Source organism: Prionailurus bengalensis, chromosome D3, assembly GCF_016509475.1.
Source record: "Prionailurus bengalensis isolate Pbe53 chromosome D3, Fcat_Pben_1.1_paternal_pri, whole genome shotgun sequence".
Lineage (NCBI taxonomy): Eukaryota > Metazoa > Chordata > Mammalia > Carnivora > Felidae > Prionailurus > Prionailurus bengalensis.
In genome coordinates, this window is record NC_057356.1 from 69491577 (window position 1) to 69512481 (window position 20905).

Genomic DNA, 20905 nt, shown 5'->3' on the forward strand with positions numbered 1-20905 from the left:
GGTAATCTTATAGTGCAGCCTGGAGTTGGCAACCACTACTTTAGCCACATCATAGCATCGGTTAATTTTTGAGCTAGAGGTTACTTTAGAAATCTTAGGCCAATCTCCGCTTACAGATTCAGCCGTAATCCCAAGATGTCAACTCTGGTACAAGTGTAACTGAGACAGAACTCAGGCCCCCATCCAGCTAGGATTTTTGTCCACTACCCCATGCTGCTCTGACAAATACCTTGGGACGTCTTTGCCTGTCCTCTCCTTCCGGCTTAAGAACCTCGTGTGTCAGGAGAGCAGTGACCAGAGCTGTCTCTGGGCATTACACAAAGAACAGAAAGACAATTCCAAATGGCCAGCCCCATCTGCCAAGAGACTTCAATAAACAAGCATCTCTGAAGACCTGGTACCAAGATTATGCTGATGCCTCCTTCTCACGAAAGAATGTCAAGCATGTTTGATACCGGGTCACACACCCCACTGTAGAAGACCAACTGGTCCAAGGAATGCCATCTATATGTGAATGAACCCAAAACAAAGCTAAGAGTCCTCCTCGGATTGAGGAATTCTCTTAAGTCAAAAGAATCTCCTAATGTGCAGATATCCTATAATTTGGTTGGGGACAGAACCTTCTCTGGAGCCAGACTGCCAAGTTTTTCAGTCCTAGCCATGCTACTTATAGTGTGTGACCTTGGGCAGGCTGCTTAGCCTCTGTGCCTCAGTTTAAAGTGGGGATGAGATTATCTCACAGGGTCCTGGTGAGGATTACATAAATTAATACAGGAGAATGTGCCTGGTACATAGTTGGGCAATGCAGGGAGGGGTACCAGGAAGCGGGATCTAATCCACCCCTTTTGCCTCTTCTGACCACCCTCTGCACATAGGGCAGCCTGCCCAGGGTGGATAGCACCTGCCACCACTCACAGATGTTTGCCAAGCAGGAAGCTTAAGGCAAAAAGCTCTTTTTAAAAATAGGCCTTTTAAATCTGCTTCTCTTTGATGTTCCAGCACGTGGGTTGTAAAATATCAGATTTATTTTTAACCTCACCAGTTAACTTCAGAAATCAGCAACGCCAATGCAGGGCCCTGGGGCTGGAAACCGAGGGCTGCAGTGACTGGGCAGTACACAGGGCTCCTGGCAGGGTGGCCAACAAAGCCACTCGTCTGACTACACTTTACTCAGAAGGTTAATTGGCAAATTTTAACTATGCAAATGTCTTTTGTGGTCAGTGATCAATGGCCAGAACAACAACAGCGACAATAACAAAACCTGGGCCCCTCCCTGTACTTGAGTTTTTCAAATGGCCAATCCTTTCCAGTCCTATCCCTCTGGGCAGATGTGCCTTCATCCACGACTGGGCATTATCACTGCAGGCCGACCAGGGGCAGGTACCTAGTGTCCTCCACCCTGCACTTCAACTTGCTGTATTGCTCCCTAAGTACTCAAGCAAAACAGACACCCTGTTGAACTCACATCAGGAACATAAACATCCAGGACAACAGCTTCTTCTTGAGAAGACTGGTCTTTGCAAGAGCAGAGAAGCAGGGACATTTTACTACCGTCTATACGATACTTCTGGGCTGCTGTTTGGGGTAGGTGGTTTAAGTATAAGATGGCTTATTTTCTTGACCTATTGTGGTCTTGTGAAGCTTAAAAAACGCCCAGCCTAGAATAGATGCAATACAAGGGAGTGACCTCCAGGGCAGTGCCTGGTGATTCCAACTCGGATTCTCTCTCAACACTGCACAAACACACTGTGGCATTCTTTGTGTTCTTCTCCCTCCCTTTCCCCTGTACTTTCTCAGGAGGTGATTGAAACCCTCCAGGCCACTGCAGGATCCTGCTCCTATGGTCATCTTACTACCCTGCATGAGGCAAACTAACTGTGAGCCTGCTTTCAACGCTGGGAACCCATATTAGCAAGGACGATACACAGGGAAGGGCTAACAGTTTAGTGATGTTTGGGGTTAAGAAAACTAGCATCATCCTCATTATGGCTGTGGGATCAGACAGATTGGGCTGGAACGCTGGTTCTAGAACTTTCTAATTCTGTGACCTCAGCAAGGTACTTAATGTCCCTGATCCACAATTTCCTCATCTGTAAAATCACTTCACAAAGTTGCTATAGGATCAAATGAGAGTGAACATAAAACACTGATCACAGGGCGTGGCACGTGAGAGTGCACAGGAAATCATCAGGGTAGTGGATGCTGTTGGCCACACTACCTTAATATTGTTCCCTTGCAATACAGCATCCATGTGTGTCAAAGTCATCCTCTGCTCACCAAGCCTAACGAAGCACCAGAAACTTTCAAGCACCAAGTTGTTCCAAAGAGGAGAATGAAGAAGATTGGCCACTGGAGCCACCAAAAAAGCGGGTGTATGGGAGTGTGTGCACACATGCCTTTCTCATCTTTCTGACCTGGTGGGGGGTGTCGAGCATCCTGGGCTTGTTTCGGATTCCCTACAGTGCCCTGCACAATACCCCACACCCATAGAGACCTGACCAATGACTTGTCACTTGTGGGACTGGTTGAGAAGGTGGTTAGGGTAGGAAAAGGAAAAAGCATAAATATAATAGTGGTAACCATTTCCTGGGCTCCCTAGAGCATACCAGATCCTTTGTGCATGTTCACTCACTCTTCTTCCAGCCCTAGAAGCCCCATTTTATGGATAAGAAAACTGAGGCATGGAGGGATCAGGTCACTTGGTTTCTAAGCAGCAGAGTTGAATGTGAACTGGATTCTTTCGGATTCCAAAGCATGTGTTTTTCCCACCACACAACGCAACAGAGGCCAAAGAGCAAAGTGGTAAAGAACATGGGCTCCAGAGCCAGACCAGTGGGGTTCAAATCATGGCCTTCCAAGGTCACCTGTGTGACCTCCACCTGTCAAGAATGGAGGATGATGCTATTCACCTTATGGGGCTGTTGTGAGGGTTAAACAAGTTCATACAAAGCACCAGGACAGAGCCTGGCAGGCAGCGAAACCTCCCCATCAACATCAGCTAAGATGACTACCCCAGGCTGCCTCTACAAGGGCAGGAGACCATGATTTTGACTACTGTAGTAACAAATTACCATAAAGTTACCAATACAAATCTATTACCTTATGGTTTTGGAGGTCAGAAGCCTAAAAGGGGTCAGAGCAGGGCTGTGTTCCTCCTGGAGGCTCCAGTGGGGAATTCATGTTACTGCCTTTTCTAGTTCCTGGAGGCTGCCTGCATCCTGGGCTCATGGCCCTGCCTCACTCCAACCTCTGTCACCACATCCTTTCTGAATCTGACCCTCTTGCCTCCCTCTTGCGAGGACCCTTGTGAATACGCTGGGCCCACTCAAATAATCCAGGCTTGTCTCCCCATCCCAAGACCCTTAATTACATCTGCAAAGTCCCATTTGCCATGTGAGGTCACATACTCACAGGCCCTGGGGATTAGGATGCAAACATCTTTGGGGGCACTATTCTGTCTGCCCTAGTCAGGAGATGTTCCTGCAGAGTGGAGTGATCTTCTCGGGATGTCTGTGCTCCCTCAGCTCTCTGACACAAGCAGTTCCCTGAGGATTTCTCTCAAAGGCCCCCCTGGTGCCTCCCACAGCCCCCAACCCCTGGCAGGGAGCTCCTGGTGCTGACCTGGTCATCAATCTTCCGCTGCAGCTGGACCACCTTGTTCTCCATGCCCACATTGAGACGTTTCAGGTGCTCTGCTGAGCGGGCCTCGATCTTGAGGGCCTTCAGCTCCTGCTTGGCCTTAAGCATGCGGAAGGCACACTGGATGACGATGGCCGCGCCCCGCAGCCGCTGAAAGCGCCTACGTGCCACCCAGCCCCGCACGTGCTTCTGGAGGATGGTGGCCTTGTGCTCCATGAGGACCTGGTAGGGACAAGCACACACCTGGTGGGTTTGCACTGCAGGACAGGAATGAGGGACGCTCACACACTGCCTGGAGGAAGGGAGAGCCAAGACTGGCCTAGTTTTAGGAGATGCAGAGAGGACATGCCTAACAAAGTTTTGGTGGCCATTTGTTTCATGAACAAGTTTTAACTAAGTTCTACAGCAGCCTATCTACCTGCAGAGAGGCAGCTGTTAAACTCTTGTTTTTAGTAGTTTGTTTTACTTTGTTTTATTGGTTAGGGAACCACAGCATAAAAACCTCCCAAGTTGGAGGGACCTGAAGATAAACCCTGCTGGCATCTTCCCATTCAACAGATTCAGCTCCCCTCCCTGGTGATGGGGAGCCCGGGGGATGAGATTCTCTAGTCAGAGTCCATGATGAGCCAATGACTTATAGGTACAAATATGGCTTGTAATTCACTTTCCTTTTTCTATCAAGTTACCAACCACTCAGAAAACGAGATCCTCAATGTGTCTACCCTAATGCCTTGCAAAAGAAGTATTTGTGGGATAAATGAATAAACGAGCAAATATGCCCAGTATCACAGCTCTAAGATAGAGCTGAGTTCAAGCCTAGTGCCTCCCAAATGTCATGTGCCCCTTCCCTGAGGACATCACACAGACGTCACTGATCTCCCAGGAACGTTCACACAACGACCTCCCACTGACTTGGGTTTCCCCATCTTACATCACTCGGTGCCACCCTGGTGTCTGATCACATTTGATTTTTCACGGTCACTTCAGTGTTTTATTAGAAAATCAGACCTTCTCTGACCATAAAAGAGAAAAATGTTCTCTTTAGGAAAAAAGAATATTTTAGACCTTTCCTTCCAATCTGTCCTTCATCCTAGCTTTGGGCTTCAGCTGTATCGGAGTGATATGCTGGAATGGCTGTGTCCTGACTCAAGGCTACCTGAGTAACTCGGCTTCACTGGAATAATGGCCTGGCAGGGAGGTCGGGGTCCTGCTGCCCTGACCTTACCTTGCTGGGCTTCAGATTCCTAACCCACTAAATGAAGCGGTGAGACCTGATGATACCTCATATTGCCCTCTGCTCTCAAGTCTGAGCGAACCCAAGACAGGTCACCAGGCTCTGCCACTGGCTGACCAAGTGCCCTTGGGCAGGGGACAGCGTCCCTGAGCATCTCAGCTGTCAAAGGAGCATGACAACACGCACCCATCCAACCTATGATGGTTACTCTCACGTGGGGACTTGCCAGGCCTCACGGTGCCCAGATTAAACACCGCTTCTGGTGCGTCTGAGGGCGTTTCTACAGTAGATGAGCCTCTGAATGAGTGGACTGTCCTCCCTGCAATGTGGGAGGGCATCATCCCTAAGGGCTCAAAGAGAACAAAAGGCAGAAGGAAGGGGAATTCGCCCCTTTCCTCCTGCCTCACTGCTTGAGTTAGGACATCATTTTCTCCTGCACTGGGACTGGGATTTACACTATTGGCTCCTCTGGTTCTTAGGCCTTCAGACATGGACTGATTTACACCCCTGGCTTTCCTGGGCCTCCAGCTTATCGATGGTAGATTATGGGACTTCCCAGCATCCATAACCATGTGGACAATTTCTTGAGAGTCCCCATATTTGTATACACACACACACACACATACGGTCCGTTTCTCTGGAAGACTCTAATATACTATACTTTAGTGTCAAATCACTTAGAAGAAAGTTAGGAGCACACCCACAATGTTCGTGGTGGCAACAATCCATTTGCTGCTGCTTTGACTCCCAGTCTGCAGCCCCTGAGTCCCCGGGGCAGGGCTGGCGGGGAGGAGTGACTACACACCTGCTGGTAGATTCTCCGCACGAACATGCCCCGAGTGAAGGCCTGGATGGTGACGGTGGCCCTGTGGACCCTCTGGTAGGCCAGGCGGGCCCTCCGCATGCGGTACTGCTTCTGGAGCATGATGGCTGCTCGCGTCCTCCGCAGATGCTCGGCCAGCCTGGGGAGGGAGAGCGCAGGCGGGCCCTGCTGACGGAGGCCTGGGAGCCGTGTGTGAACGCAAGCCATGTGCTTGGACGCTCCAGGCTGAGCCCATGTTGATCACGCTCTCAGAACACAGCAATGCCACAGGTACCTGGAGCTCAGGCCCTGAATGGCAGCATGAGCATCTTCCGTGTTGTCTAAGAGGTCTTCCCAAAAGTTTAAAGCTCAGTCTGAGCCTCCCAAGCCCTGCTTACTCCCCCTCCCGTGAACCCCTCCCACCAACCTGGGCAGTCCCCACTGACACCACGTTTATGCTTCTGTCGGTCTCCTTACCTCACTCAGCTTGGAGATGCCAACAGCCAGCTCTCAATCATGCCCCCCATATCTAGCAAGGGCCAGGCCTGCAGGTGCTTGGTATATATTTGATGAATGAATAAAACCTTCACAGGCCTGCACCCTATCTCCCTGCTCTCTCATCTCCCCTGCCCTTTCCGTCTAGGACGCATGAAGCATGGACATCTCTACTTTCTTGTTTCGCTTCTCCATTCCCCACCACACCCCCCAAGTAAGACAAAGTTAGTCTGACACTTCTTACCCTTCAGGGCTTTGTTTGATGCCAGGTGCATACTAAGTGTTCAGAAACTCAGAGTATTAAAAGTTAGAAAGGCTCTCAGAAGTCCTCTAGCAAAGCCCGGGAGGAGGAGGGAACCCACCAGCCCCACCCCGCGTGAAGGGAGTCTGGTTCGACAGTCTAACTCTTCGTAGGTACTTTCTCCCTATGGGGGCCCTGCATGTCCCCCGGGGCACGAACTCCCGCAGGGAGAACACAGGCCAACTCTGTTTTAGGTTCTCCCTGTCCTCTGGGTAAGACAGAGTTGCACACACAGGGGCACTCAGCAATGACTTGGCTTACGGGCACAGACTGCTGACGGTTACTTAGCGTTGGTGCTGACAACTTTCTATTTCTATAGCTTTTGTTCCAGAGATCATCTCTTGGTGATTCAGAGGTGATCAGTGGCGTTCGTCATCTCTGGTTAAGCCCGGGGAAACAGCCTACAGCAAGGATGTGAAGGCCAGCATGAGCAATCTCGAACTTTCGGATACAAAGGATGCCTGATCTGGCTTGTAACTCAGGGGCTTTTTTTTCCTTTTAATGTTCCAGCAGAAGTGACTGAACAGCCGCTTGTCAAAGTTTGACTTCCAAATGCAAGACTTCACGGAATAGGGAAATCCCTACATCGTGAGCTCGTGGATCTAGAACGAGGGGTGGGTCTCGTGGGAGGCCGTGTCCCACGTGCCCTCTCGGTGGAGAGGCTTATCGACCCAACGAGACCAGGTGGGAGGGAAAGTAGTTTGGGCTGCATGGTGCTGGGCTGCTCTGCCCCTGCATAGCCACCTGTGGCTAAAGTCACACCCTCAGTACCGGCTCCATGCAATGAATCTACCTAAGGACCTTCCAGGATCTTTCCAGCTCTCATTCCCAAACTCCCGGGGGATTTGGAAAATGGTGCTGTAAAATAAAGAAGTTTAGGGGAAGGGGTGAAGGCTGAATTGGTCTTTTTTTCTAAAAGAAGATTACTTTGGGATTTAGGCAAAGGGAAAATAGTGGTTTGGTGGCACACAGGGCCCATCCTAGATTAGTGCTGGTGGGATGGGGACAGACTGGGAGAACCAGGAGACTTGGAGCTAGACTTACTCCCTCAGGTGAGAAGGGCACAGGAGACATGCACCCAGTTCCTGAGAGAAGCTGGGTGCAGAAAGAACCACTCTAATCAGGCTGAGGGAGGCAAACCAACCAAGCCCCTCTCCCCCGCGACCTGACACACCAGATGTGCCCCAGTTTGGCTCACCTGCGGGCCAGGAGCCCTCGGCAATACCGCTGCAGAGTTAAGGTAGTGGCCTTCAGCCTGCGGTATTTCACCTTCTGCAGCCAGCCCCGGACAGTTTTCTGGATCATGATCGTGGCTGCCCGGAACTTGTCAGCCCGAAGCTTCTCCAGGTAAGCCACCTGGCCTGCCCGGAAAAAGATCTTGGTGCGGCCAAACTGGAACTTGTCGGGATCCTTTACAAAACAGGGAGGGGAGCATCAGTGAGGTAACATACCCTACCATCCAGTTCTTCCATGCAGCGTTCCCTGGTCAGAGCTTGGATACCCCTGCTCCTGAGACACACGCCAACTCTCAGCATTCACTGAACAGACACTAAGTCCCTACTACTAGACATGGGGTTACGGTGTCCAGGCCGCAGCACTGAACAAGATGCCTGCCGTCAGGCAACTGACATCACGGTGGGAGGAGAAAGGCAAGCAAACCAAGGCAAGGTTTTCAGGCAGCGAAGATTCTGAAGACAGTAAAACTTGGGATTTAAGGGTGGGATGGGGATGCTTAAATAGGGTAATCTAGGAAGGCGTTTTTATGGAGGTGGTATTTGAGCAAAAACCTAAGTAAACTAAAGGAGGCATCCCCAGGAGAAGAGTAGAACAGATGCAAATGTCCTGTGGTAGCAAAAGCTGGGTACGTTTGAGGAACAGAAAAGTCAAGGACGGTCAAGTGTGGGGGCAGAAAGAACAAATCACCAAAGGCCCCGCAGGCCACAGTACACAACTGGGATGGGAAGCCCCTGGTGGTGCTCCGAGCAAGGAAATGACCGGCTCAGATCATTTTACAAAGATTATCCTCAAATGGCCACACCATTGTATGCATAATTTCAGATTACATATAGCTCTCCAAAGAAATTTTATTTGACTTCAGACTAGGTTTTGAGATTTGACATATAATTGCTGTCTTAATTGTATCTAATTAGGTTAATGTTAATTACCTTTCCCTGTGCTCCCCCCTGTGGCTAAGGAAAGACGACCCAGCAGTGTGCTTGCAGACAAGCTGGGGTAGAGCACTTGATAGTTAACCCGCTGTAACTGAGTGCTCTTCGTAGATAAACTCCTAATTTTGTTCATCGGCACGAAGACCATAAAGAAGAAGTAATGAGCCAAGGTCTAAGAAAAACACACACATGATAGAATGTCTCAGGTTGACAAACGGCTCTGAAATAATGCTGAATCACCACGTTTTACAGGTTCCTCACACAGGCAAGATGGAACTGCCTAAGCTGGGACACAGCGTCCAGCTGGATGGTCGCCGACTGTCCCCATTCACAGCCAGGCCGCAGGCGAAGCTGGGAGAGGTTAGGTGTGGGCCTGGTCCTCATCCCTGCCTCTGTTCAGGGCCATGTGCCCAGTGGGCCCTCAGCACACGCTGGGAGGGATGGGCTGGATGAGGGGAGAAGCCCCCAGGCAGCTGAGGCCCTGCCTTCATCACTGCCCTATGGCCAGGGCTCCCTCTCAGTGAAGAGGAGCTAGGGAGCAAAAGGTGGGTGGCTCAGCCCTCACAGTCCGGAAAGACGCCTGGCAGCTCAGGCTTCAGCAGAGCCAGGGCCTGGGGGTGTCTGCTGCATCCCAGGAACCAGAGCACACACGCTTGTTTCCTCTTCTGGAAAAACCACTAGGAAGGGTACGACTTGGTCTGCAAAGCCACTGTTTTCACAAAGGTCCTTCTGAAGGTCCCACCTGCTGTAGCCAGTCACCACTAGCCTGATGGCCACTCTCTCCCCAGCCCACATGTCTGGGGCACGTCCCCTACCTCAGACCTGCTTTCTCTAACCCTCGGAACTTGCTGACGACACCGTTCACATACCACTCAATCAGGGGTGATCTTCTGAGAGCTCCTTTAAGAATCGTAGACTGAGGGGGCAGAACGGAATCTCAGCAATCCACCCCAAGCCACTCCTTTTACCTCACGGATGCCAAGACCAAAGCCTGGCATGCAGGGACTCCCTCTAGGTCTCACTGGAGACATCGAGAGGCAGGACTCCCAGGCCAGCGGTCTCTCACCGCACCACGCCCCCTCTGCAACACCATCTCCTCTCCGCACGCCGTGCACACATATTTCCTTACGCTCCCTGGACTCCCAGCAGACGCTTGCTAATATTCTGCTCCCCCGTCACGATCAAGGCTCAGGTCTCCATAATCTGATTCCCTCCGGTGGGGTCTATAATCACACCAGGTACTAGCAGTCCTGGAGGGCAGGGCACATGTGTTATGCTCTTTTATAAGGCTCACGGTGAGCGACCATTCTAGGTTAGAGTACGTAGAAAGGATGCAATACACGCTGGTGGGATTAAAGAATAAACTCCAGTAGGGGATGAAGGGCATCCCTACAATCCCTGTAGGAGGAGACAATCACTCATGAACCACCTCATGAAGCTGGCCCCAGCCTCCCTCCCATTAAACTCCCAGCTATTAAGCACCTGTTGCCTGGCCCACATGCCACCGGCTTCTCTCGTCACTGTGTTCTAAAATGCACTGGCACTTGCTTGGTGCTGGCAGGTGCCCTTCTAGGCTAACATGTAGCTTCACCCTAGGTAGCACTGGTGACTAGAAGATGAGGCCCCCAAAAGGGGAGGGAAACAGGAAATACAAGGTCCCCGGAGAAGTCTTGAAGCACTGATTCCTATTCTTTCTGCAGGAAAGGTTAATTGTGCACAGTGACATTAGTCAATCAGACTGGCTCAATGGACACTGTGATTCACAGTGGCTGGGGGGTGTTGAGCTGGTCCACCTGTAACACCTTGGGGAACTTTTATCGGCTTTCTATACTTCAGTTTCCTCATCTACAAAATAAGAAGGACGCTTGCATCCCCCTAAGGCGCCATGCGAGGACTAGAAGAGGGAATGTGAAGGGTTAAAGTGACTCCTAAGTGCTTCATAACCGTGAGCTATTAGTGGCAGGTGTCAGTCGTGACTGCCCCTCCCCCAGCTGGGAACCCATGCAGCCACCTGCACAAACTCAGAGCTCCCGTAAGAACCAGTCATGGTGCCAGGGACACAACAACGGGATCCCTGACATTTCAGTGTTCATAGTCCGGTGAAATGACAAACTCTCAGCTGCAAGACAAGGGGGTAGGTAAATGCAATAATGGAAGACAGAAACGGAGTGCTGGTGGCCAAAAGAGGATGGGGGTCGCTAACTCCTTCTGGGAGATCAGAACAGGCTTTGCAGACCAGAAGGCATTTTAAGAGCCCAGTCGTGAATGAGGGTGGAACCTAGGCAGACAACGGGAAGAGGAAGAAAGTCTTTCAAGCAAAGGAAACGTCACACATTCATACAATTTTCGTTAGGGTATACACTTAGTTCGTTCCAAATGCTCCAGCTGTGATCGGCTCACTGCTTATAACCAGGGGCTGGGCATTAACACAAAGACTGTCCTCTGTAGTAAAGGATACATGTGTTTGCAACACAGGACACCATGCACCAGGCTTCTGGTCAACGGCAGGCTATTTATTAGTGGCTTACTTTTAGGAAGTCTGAAGTTATGTGAATTTTTTTTTTTTTAATGTGTGTGTGTGGCGGGGGTGGGGGGGGGGCGATGCCCTTTACACCTACAATGTGTGAGAGGGAACTGTATTTAAAATTGAACATTTTTTGATCTAGTTCTCTCCATTACGTTACCTTTCGAAAGGGAAGATGTTTGATGTAATCTAACCCTTTATCAAGACCATTTTTACCATGTCCTGCTAGAATGAATCCCTGAATACTGTGGAGCTAATATTTAGGATACACCCCTCACAAAGGGCCCCAAAGTAGCTCCAGTCTCAAGGCTCAGGTTTGAGTTCAGGTTGTGTTAATTACATATGTTGCCTTATTTAAAACAAGCCTTTAGGGGAAGCCCGGAGGCCAGCTGTGCAAGAAGAAGATAGGAAAAGTGCACCTATTTTCCCAAATGCTGACTTCCAAGCTGTGCCTGGGCTAGGTCAGAGCCCCTGGGCAGGTGTGCGGTGTGGGCAGATAATATGGAGCCTCAGGCTTTGGAGAAGCCAGAGCCACAGGCCAGTAGCGGCTTCATCACAATATGTACAAACATTTTTACTTTTTACACGTGCCGAGACGTGAAAAAAGTCCGCTATATACGTGAAGGGACTTCTCTTTTAAAGCCGCTGATGTTGGAAAATGGATGAGCATGTCAAACAGTTTTAATAAGAAAGACGAAGACCACGAGGGCTGATCACTCCCCCAATTCCCAAGGCATTCCGGGTAAGCCTCCAGGGGTGCACCAGCTCACCTTGATGAGGCTTTCCAGGACAGATCTGCAGATGGCCTTTTTGTCTGTGTTGGCGAGCTCTCTCTTCTTGACCAGCACCCGATACCGGTTGAAGAAGTCGTGGTAGGCCCACCTGGAGGGAAAGCAGGTGCGTCAGGTGGCATGGCCTGCCTCCCAGCCACAGAAGGGCCGCAGCCATCTCAGTGCCCCATAGGGTCGCTAGTCCCGGCATAAAGCTGTTCTCGGAGCAGGAAAAAACCATTCCTGGACATACGGTCTTCCTCCAATGTGAGAATTTCAGTGTGTGGCTGACTTACACAGTCATGAGTGGAAGAGGAAAAAGGAGGGTTTGGAGGTCTCTCTGGGAGGACTGACCAGAGGCCGGACCACTCACGGGGTTTCTGCCCAAGCACGGAGCTCCCCTTGGCTGCTAGAGGAGGAACCTTGCCTGGGACACAGCTTGGTTTTAAATGCTGGCTTTCTCTCATAAAGTTAGTACTTCTCGTTGAAAACTTTTTTTTAAAGTTTGTTTTGAAAGAAAGAGACACAGCATGAGTGGGAGAGAAGAGAGAGAGGGAGACAGAGAATCCCAAGCAGGCTCCACAATCAGTGTAAAGCCCGACACAAGGCTCGAACCATGAAACTGTGAGATCATGACCTGAGCTGAAACCAAGAATCAGAAGCTTAACTGACTGAGCCACCCAGGCACCCCATTTACATGCAGAAAATATACATCAGCAAATAAAAGTTGGCCTTATCCTAACCCCCAGTGACACTACCACTCACACATTTTGGTATACGTTAGAAGAAATCTTTTAAATTTGACGTTTTTTGAGAGAGAATACGAGCAGAGAAGGAGCAGAGAGAGGGTGACACAGAATCCGAAGGCTCCAGGCTCCTGTCACAGAGCCCGACATGGGGCTTGAACCCACGAACCACGAGATCATGACCTAAGCTGAAGCTAGATGCTTAACCGACTGAGCCACCCAGGTGCCCCAGAACCATCTTCCTGCCCAAAGCAGATTTCACCTAGCATTTCTCCTGTTTCATTAATGTGAGCCCACCAGGAGGTATTCAACTCCCAATTAAAAACAAAACAAAAGCAAAAAACCCAGAGCACTCACAATCCCGCCACCTTTTCAGTAATTGTGCTTTGGTATGTTCCGGAAGGGAATCTTTCAGAAGGCCTCAAGGCTGTCTCTCGGCCTCTGAGGAGATCTCTACTTAAATCTTCCTTCACACAGATGTTCACTCTGACCCTCCATGCTCCTTCCCTGTTTCCAGCTCACAACCTCCTCACATCACACATTCTGTTTCTACACAGTTCTACTCTAAGGGGACAGAGTTTCCCATCTGAATCCCTCTGCAGGTGAGCTCGGCCACCATCCCCATCGGTTCTGCATCCTCGGCAGAGGCGTCCGTCAGCCCCAGCTCGCCCCGTCAGAGGCATCAGGGGCTGCCATACACGCCCTGTCCGTGGGAACACACGCGGTTCTCGTCGCCTGTTTGGAAATCATTTAGGTGCTGCCTCCAGATTGTGTATCTGAGGCCTGGCTGAGTGTCCAGTGAACTCATTCATCTCATTCTCATGTGTTACTTGGGGTGGGGGGCGCCTAGGTAGCTTGGTCGGCTGAGCATCTGACTTGATTTCAGCTCAGGCCATGATATCATGGGTTCTTGAGATCGAGCCCCACATTGGGCTCCGTGCTGACGTGGACCCTACTTGGGATTTTCACTTTCCTCCCTCCCTCCCCAGTGCATGCATGCGTGCTCCCTCTCGTAATAAATCAACATTAAAAGATATTTACCAAATAAAAATTTTTCAAGAAGTATTATTGAGGAGTAAATGGATTGTACCCCTTTCTCCTGAAGCACATTTGCCTTTAAATGGGGTCCTCCAGAAGTTTCAGGAGAAAAGCGGAGCACGGTGGAATATCAGGAACTCCTACTGGGTGGTGAGCAGGGCACGCTTGGCAGGCTGGTTCTTTTGGAGCTCCTCCTTGTGCTCCACAACCATCCGCCAGCGTGGGCCTCCTTCGGGTCCCCCATCCCTCCCGGGCCATGCTCCTCAGCACCCTGGGAAGCAAAGGGAAATGGAGACCAAGCTCCCTGCCTCTCCATCACGTCCGTCACCTTCCTTGGTTCGGTGGCAGGTGTCTAACAAAGCTACGGGTATCGGAGAGGGTGTCAGCCTAAGAGCAAGTAACAAAAAGCATTCTCCCCTTTACATTTTTTACAGTGTAAAAGTGCTGTTTAGAAGTTCTGCTTTTTATAACTTTGGAGGTAACTCACATACCATAAAATTTTAAAGTGGACAATAGATTTTAGTATATTTGCAGAGTTGTGCTACCATACCCAATATGGAGTTCCAGAACATTTTCACAGTCTCCTGCAAAGCTCCCATTCCCATTATCAGTCATTCCCCCCCTTCCTTCGGTGGGAGAGCAGAGAGGTGCTAGGAGCCCCTGAGGCCTCTTGTAGGTCTGGGGAAAGGTTCCTGCTGCCCTTATGCCCTTCACTGACTGAGCTCAAGTTGTTTCCTGACCCTCCAGCTGCAGAGGGGCTGTGAACCAAGCCCACCGACTCCCAGGCCATCTCAAACAGGCAGTTTTTATGTTATTTTGGAGAGAGAGCACAAGCGGGAGGGGCAGAGAGAGGACAGAGGATCTGAAGCAGGCTCCGTGCCTACAGCAGTGAGCCCGATGTGGGGCTTGAATTCACGAACCGCTAGATCATGACCTAAGCTGAAATCGGATGCTCAATGGACTGAGCCACCCAGGAGCCCCTAGAACAGGTGGCTTTAAATGTGGAAACATGTAAGGCTATCTACCTAGCTAAATGCTGCTTCAATTATTCCAGTCATGTACCATAAACGTCAAGAAAACTTCTGAGGTCTGACCGATATCAATTCTGGAGGCCTAGGACCAGAGCTGGAGCTGATAAGCCACAAATCAGATGTGCGTTTTTGACACATGCAAATGTTACCGGACTTCTGAGCTCTTTCTGCCCCAACCCCTAAGTTTTAAAAACAGGCCTCGCTCTCTGATACTTCCACGTTGGGCAAGATGCAAACAGAATGATGTACACACAGAAAAAGGGCTTTGTGAAGTCTTAAGTCGTCTTCTTCCTCTGCCCGCCCATCAACATGTGCCTTGTCACGCATCTGTTCCTGTCCACAGGGAGATGTGGGCTCTCCTTTGAAGCCAACTCAGCACCTTGTGTGTGACTTTCTGCGGGCACCTCCCCCATCCTGCAATACAGTTATTTGTGTACTCACTCGTCTTCTCTCTCCCTACGAGTTTGCAATTTCTCTGGGGGAATAATCAGAGCAGCATTTAGCTGGGCTAAAAACCTCAAACGGTTCTAATTTGAAGATCTCTTAACTGCTGACAGTTCCATAACTCAGGGAGGTTACAGGCTCAAGGAAATGACAAGATGGTAGGCAGATGTGACTGCAAAGACACCAAGGCCAGTACAGAACGAGCTGGGAGTACAGAAGCCAAGAAGCCTGCTCTGACACGGACAGGATGTGACCTTAGGCAAGTCACATCCTGGATTCATCCCACATGGATGTCTCCAAACTGGAGAGGACATCAAGTGCCTTGCAAAGTACCTCCCACACTTTGGTGGCCAAGGAGTTCATGCATGTGGACTGCTTAGAAAGCTTCCCAAAATCTAAGGTCTCTCCCTTCCCACCTAATGCTCTCCCCCTTTTCTTACAAAGGCTTCATTGGATACTGGCACCAGGGTGACACTGATGGGGGAGGAGTGTGCCTGTAGCAGACAGACCATCTGCTGAGAAGGGCTTGGGCAGGTACTCCCTCATGAGCTACCAAAGGGGAATGTGGCCACCATGGGGTCTGGGCACATACAAGTGTCCTTCAGCCAAGGACCCAGAATCAATTGTAGATTCCCTTTTCCATGCAACTCTGTGCTCTTAAAGTCTTTGCATGAAAGGCTCCCTCACTTGTAGAAGGAAAACTTTCCAAGCGAAGCTAAACAGAATACGTGATTAGTTTTCCAAAAGTAGCGTTTCTTAACAGAACTTCCTGATTTGGTAGGAACATCTGGATGGAGGTTTTTTTGTGGTCATGTAAAAATTAGGAAGACCCTCTACAGGACCACAGGGTGTCCAGGATTTCCACTTGAGGTACTCTACCACCATGGAATCTCCCTCCCTCAGCGTTTTCACGGAGATGGGGGATACAGAGCTTTATGCCTTCTCCACAAGATAGTTTTTATACATATGTTAGCTTCTCTGCTAGACTCTGGACACCCTTGGCTGGGTAAGGCTACATTTTTAAACTTCTTTGCACCTTTCACGGTATCTTCATACACACTTATGTTTTAAAAGAATAAGTATTTTCCTGACCAATAAAATGGTTGGAATACCAACATTAAATCTTTTCTCTTTACTAGCATTTCTCCCAAAGGGCACTATTGGCTTTGGGGCAGGACAATCCTTTTGGGCTCAAATGGACACAAAATATCTTCAGACCATCACCTGCTACTCCATTTGCTGAAATATGCAAAAAATGTTCCCTTTTACAATATCTTTATTCTAGAACATACTTCTGGTCTAGAAAACCACCATCTTGAGAACCAACCCTGCCTACCATCTGCCTCTACAGCGTGAGTCCACTGCTTCCATTCCTGCTCTTTCTGCCCTCCTCAGGTGGCCCTGGACAGGTCCTCCCCTATTCACAGCATGGCTGTGTGGCTCATGGGTCTGGATGTATCCTTTAAGCCAATCCCGAGCCCGGCTGCTCTTCCATTTCACATTATTGCTGGTAGAAGAGCTTCCATCCTTAGTCTATTACCAGGCCCCAATAGTGGCCTCAACCCTGGGTTATACAGAGTCATAGTGGCCTCAGGGACAGAAGTCACATTCATCCCAGCTCTCCCCGGATTTGGACTCACAGGCAAGGGGCCTGGCTGAATGTCCTGGACATCAAGGACATACCCTGTGTGTCCCTGGCCTGCTAGGGAGATGTGTAGATCTGGTAAAGTCGTCACAACTGGGGGTGTGATTGCTCCTGGTAAGAAAGGGGAGATCAGAGGCAGAGGCGAGGCTGGACAGACACTTCCTGGTAACTAGCTCCAAGGCTCAAGACAGCACACGGTAAACACAACTGCTGTGAATGGCAGAGCAAACACAGTAGGGCAATGTTTTGGTTGTCTAAGTTCTCATCTAGATACTAGATTCAACCATCTACATGTGGGACATTCTAGAGAACATGTCTCCTTGTGAAGCCCTCCATGGATGAACGTGAACAGATGGAGTGGATCCGTCAAAGTGGTAGCACTTTGCACTTCCCTTCTCTTGGATAGATTCCCCCAAGCAGGCCTGGCTGGATTAGACCAACTCTAAGAGTCCCTCCAAGAAGACCAGGGTAGGAGGCTCTATGTCACATGCTCTCTCCAACAGCAGGCCACCAGAAAGAACCCCTGAAGATGGCATGTCAGGTTACCATAGGGCCAAAATGGGGAACCTATTTGCAAGTCTAATCTGACAAACATCTAGCATCTAGAAAATATAAAGGACTCCTACAGCACCAAAGAGACAAACGACCCAATTAAAACATGGGCAAAAAATCTGAACGCATTTCTCCAAAGAGGATATACAAATGGCCAATAAGCACGTGAAAAGATGCTCAACATCAGTAATCATCAGGGAAATACAATCAAAATCATAGTGGGATACCACCTGACACCCCCTAGGATGGCCATAGTAAAACAAACAATAAGTGTTGGCAAGAATGCATAGAAACAGGAAGCCACATCCATCGCCGGTGGAAGTGTAAAATGGTGCAACCACTGTGGAAAATGGTCTGGCAGCTCCTCAACAGGGTAAACCAAGTTGCCATGTGAGCCAGCAATCCCACTCCTAAGTATATAATCAAGAGAAATAAAAATATATGTTCACATAAAAATACGTACGTGGATGTTCACAACAGTATTATTCACACTTGCCAAGCAGCAGAAATAACCCAAATGTCCATTGACCGATGAGTGGATAAGACATAGGGTATCCTTACGATATGACAGTATTAGGAAACATAGAAGAATAAAGTTCTGGTACGTGTTAAAACGTGGATAACACAAAAGGCCACTTATATGCTTCCATTTGTATGAAATGTCCACAGTAGGCAAATTTATAGAAAGGAAAAGCAAGTAAGTGGTCACCAGAGCTAGGAGGAGGGGGAAGAGGTAGTGACCACCAGTGGGAACAGGGTTTCTCCCTGGGGTGAGAAAACATCCACAATTAGTAGTGACAGTTGTACAATTCTGGGAATATAATGAAAACCACTGAAGGATTTTTTTTTCTTGTACATAAATTACATCTCAATTTTAAGAAGTCAACGTGATGAACAAATGAGATGAGGTTTGTTGGGGAGGCGCTTTGTAAAGTAACACATAACACACGGCATTTGTCATCATTTCAGCACAGGTATTCGTGGAAGGCTCTGAGTGCCGAAGTAGCAGGGTGTTCACCCCCCACTCATACCACCGACAGCCTGGATTTGCTTTCCCCCTTATCTCTACCCTCTGTCCTGGGCCTCCCAGGGGAACACAGGCTGAGACTTCAAGGTAGCCCCAGGTCTGAAGGAAGGAAACCAAATCCTTCCCCCATAACCGAATTCTTCCCCATTGGCTCTGAGCTGCAGCCAAGATACAAAATGAGGAACGGAAAATGTATTCGGTCCCAGCACTGCCCAGATACAACCCAGCATCTGCAGCTGACCAGTGACCAACACTTGCCTCCAAGGGAGAGTTTCGAGGCAGAGTGCATTCACAAACAAGCTTCCCTGTGGCTGTGATGTGCAGTCCCGGTTGAGAACCATGTGACAGATTGTGTGTGGTCCAAGGAAGGGAGCACAGCTCTCAGGCAAAAGCACCAGAATTAAAGGCTGCAAGATCTTGGGACGAAGAACTGGTTCAGTCTGAAATAAGTTCGTTCTTAGTGGGCTTTAAAATTTTTGTTTTGAGAGAAAGAGAGCACGCGTGCACGCACATGCGGACATGTGCACATAAGCAAGGGAGGGGCAGAGAATCTCAAGCAGGCTCCAAACCCAGCGTGGAGCCTGACATGGGGTTCCATCTCCCCACCCTGGGATCATGACCTGAGCCGAAATCAAGGGTTAGATGCTTAACCGACTGAGCCCTTGGTGGGACCTTTAACAGCAAGCAGGTAACCACATGGCTGTTTAATCGTGATTAAATGGAAAGGTGAACAAAGCAACTTCTCCAGACTCCGCCTACTTCCAAGGTCCTGTGCGGTTTCGTCCACACGGGGCTGAGGGGACGGAGGCTGGCAAGTGAAGTCTTCTCAGCATCAGTGAGTTCTTCTAAGGTGAACAGGAAATGAATGGAAGACTTAGGAGGAGTTATATTTTTTAAATATAAACTTCGCATATTCAAGTACCCCCCCCCCCTTCAACACACATGTTGTGGTTAAATGGAACTTGCTTCGCAAATCCCGTGGGACACAACACTGCTCTGAACCCCACAGAGGGAGCCAGAGGACAGCACAGGAGCCCGGGGATGGTGGCTAAGCCTCTCGTCCAGACAGGGCATTTATCACAGTGCTTTGTGTACGTAACAGACATATTTCTTTGCCACGGCAGTACATTTCAAATTGAATGATGTATTTTAAGTCAGACTCCCAGAGAGCCATAATTCTCAGAGAGATAAAAATAGACAAGTATACTAGTGCCCGAGGGTGGGGTCAGGGCGCCCCAGAGAGCCGCCACTGGCCTGCCAACTTGGTGTCTGGGCTCGCGGGGCTTTGGGGGCATAGGACACGTGTTTGTTTCAGAATAGGGCCAAGCGTCCTATGCCCAGGGCATCAGTAGGAAAGGGCTGCCCTCTGCATGGGCTCCAGGGGAAGTGCCCTCTGGGCATTTTATCACGAGTCCCTGTGACCCTGGGCCATGCACAGTCTTCCTCTTTGGCATTTTCCTCTCTGCAAAGTGGCATGTGCCCTTTGGCCATTGAAGTTGGAGACACACAGGAAAACGTTCTAAGTCCTAACTCCCCTCATCAAAGAAGGCAGGGAAGTTTCCTGCGGAAAACAGCTGGGCAAAGTTGTGGTCACCTGACAAGCTAAACCAAGTGAAATCACTTTGCTGTGTTGAGTCTTAAAAACAATGAGGTGAGTTCTTTTGGGGATGACTCCCAATCCACTCAGGTCCCTCTGGGCTCAGGAAGGACTCCCCAAGTCAAGGTAACAACATGACTGCTCAGCTCTACATTCTGAGGTAACATACGCGAGTCCCTGGTACTTCCTTCAAAAGCTAACCCCTTCATGGGCACGCGTGAGCTGTAACACCTCACTTACTTGATCCCCAGACACAGCAGACGCACCTCTCTCCTGGATGAAGCAGGAAGGGAGGTTTTTTTTTTTTAAGCTGTGAGGTCACTCCAAATGGTTACCATGATTGGCAGGGGCAGAACAGGGAGGCAAGGGGCGGAGTCAGGAGACTGCAGGTGTGGTAGCTTTGCCCCGCAGCCCTCTCCCCAGCCCTCACCACCTCTCCCCCCCACCGCCCCGACCCTGGGCCCTATGGCTGGGGAAAGGGGATTCAGATCTAAATGGAGTAGATGCATGATTCAGCTCTACCTCAACACTAACAGAAGTGCCATAAAACTACGGTGCCTCTTTCCAAAAGGTAATATTTCAAATGGCAGTTCGGGGAGGGAATCCTCTGAGCCTTCAGCAAAATCTGCTAAGACAGCAAAGGTAAGGCAGCATTCTGGATCTAAGCCCAAATGTTTACATCACAGCGTTAAGTAACATTTTTTGTGATACCGGAAAATCCCAGTCTTTCCTTCCTTCCCTAAGCTCTCCACAATACTTGCAATTATGGAAAGGTACAGATGCCCCTCGCGATCACCTCCTAGAAAGAGGTGTGGATCCATTAGAGAGGCAGGGAAAGACACCCATCAGCTGCCCCCTAAGAGGCAAGTCTGCGGGCATCTCAACTTCGAGG

At 49.7% G+C, this 20905-nt stretch overlaps 1 protein-coding gene across 2 annotated transcripts in view; it reads right to left on the minus strand.

The window, feature by feature from the left end:
- MYO5B (myosin VB) overlaps window positions 1–20905 on the minus strand; it is a 334060-nt gene that overhangs the window by 58696 nt on the left and 254459 nt on the right. For both annotated transcript variants that reach the window (XM_043558788.1, XM_043558787.1), the window contains exons 18-21: window positions 11934–12045; window positions 7670–7881; window positions 5679–5835; window positions 3622–3861 (exon numbers count right to left, since the gene is read on the minus strand). In XM_043558788.1, the coding sequence (XP_043414723.1) occupies window positions 3622–3861; window positions 5679–5835; window positions 7670–7881; window positions 11934–12045 (721 nt within the window). The remainder of the gene's footprint in view (window positions 1–3621; window positions 3862–5678; window positions 5836–7669; window positions 7882–11933; window positions 12046–20905) is intronic.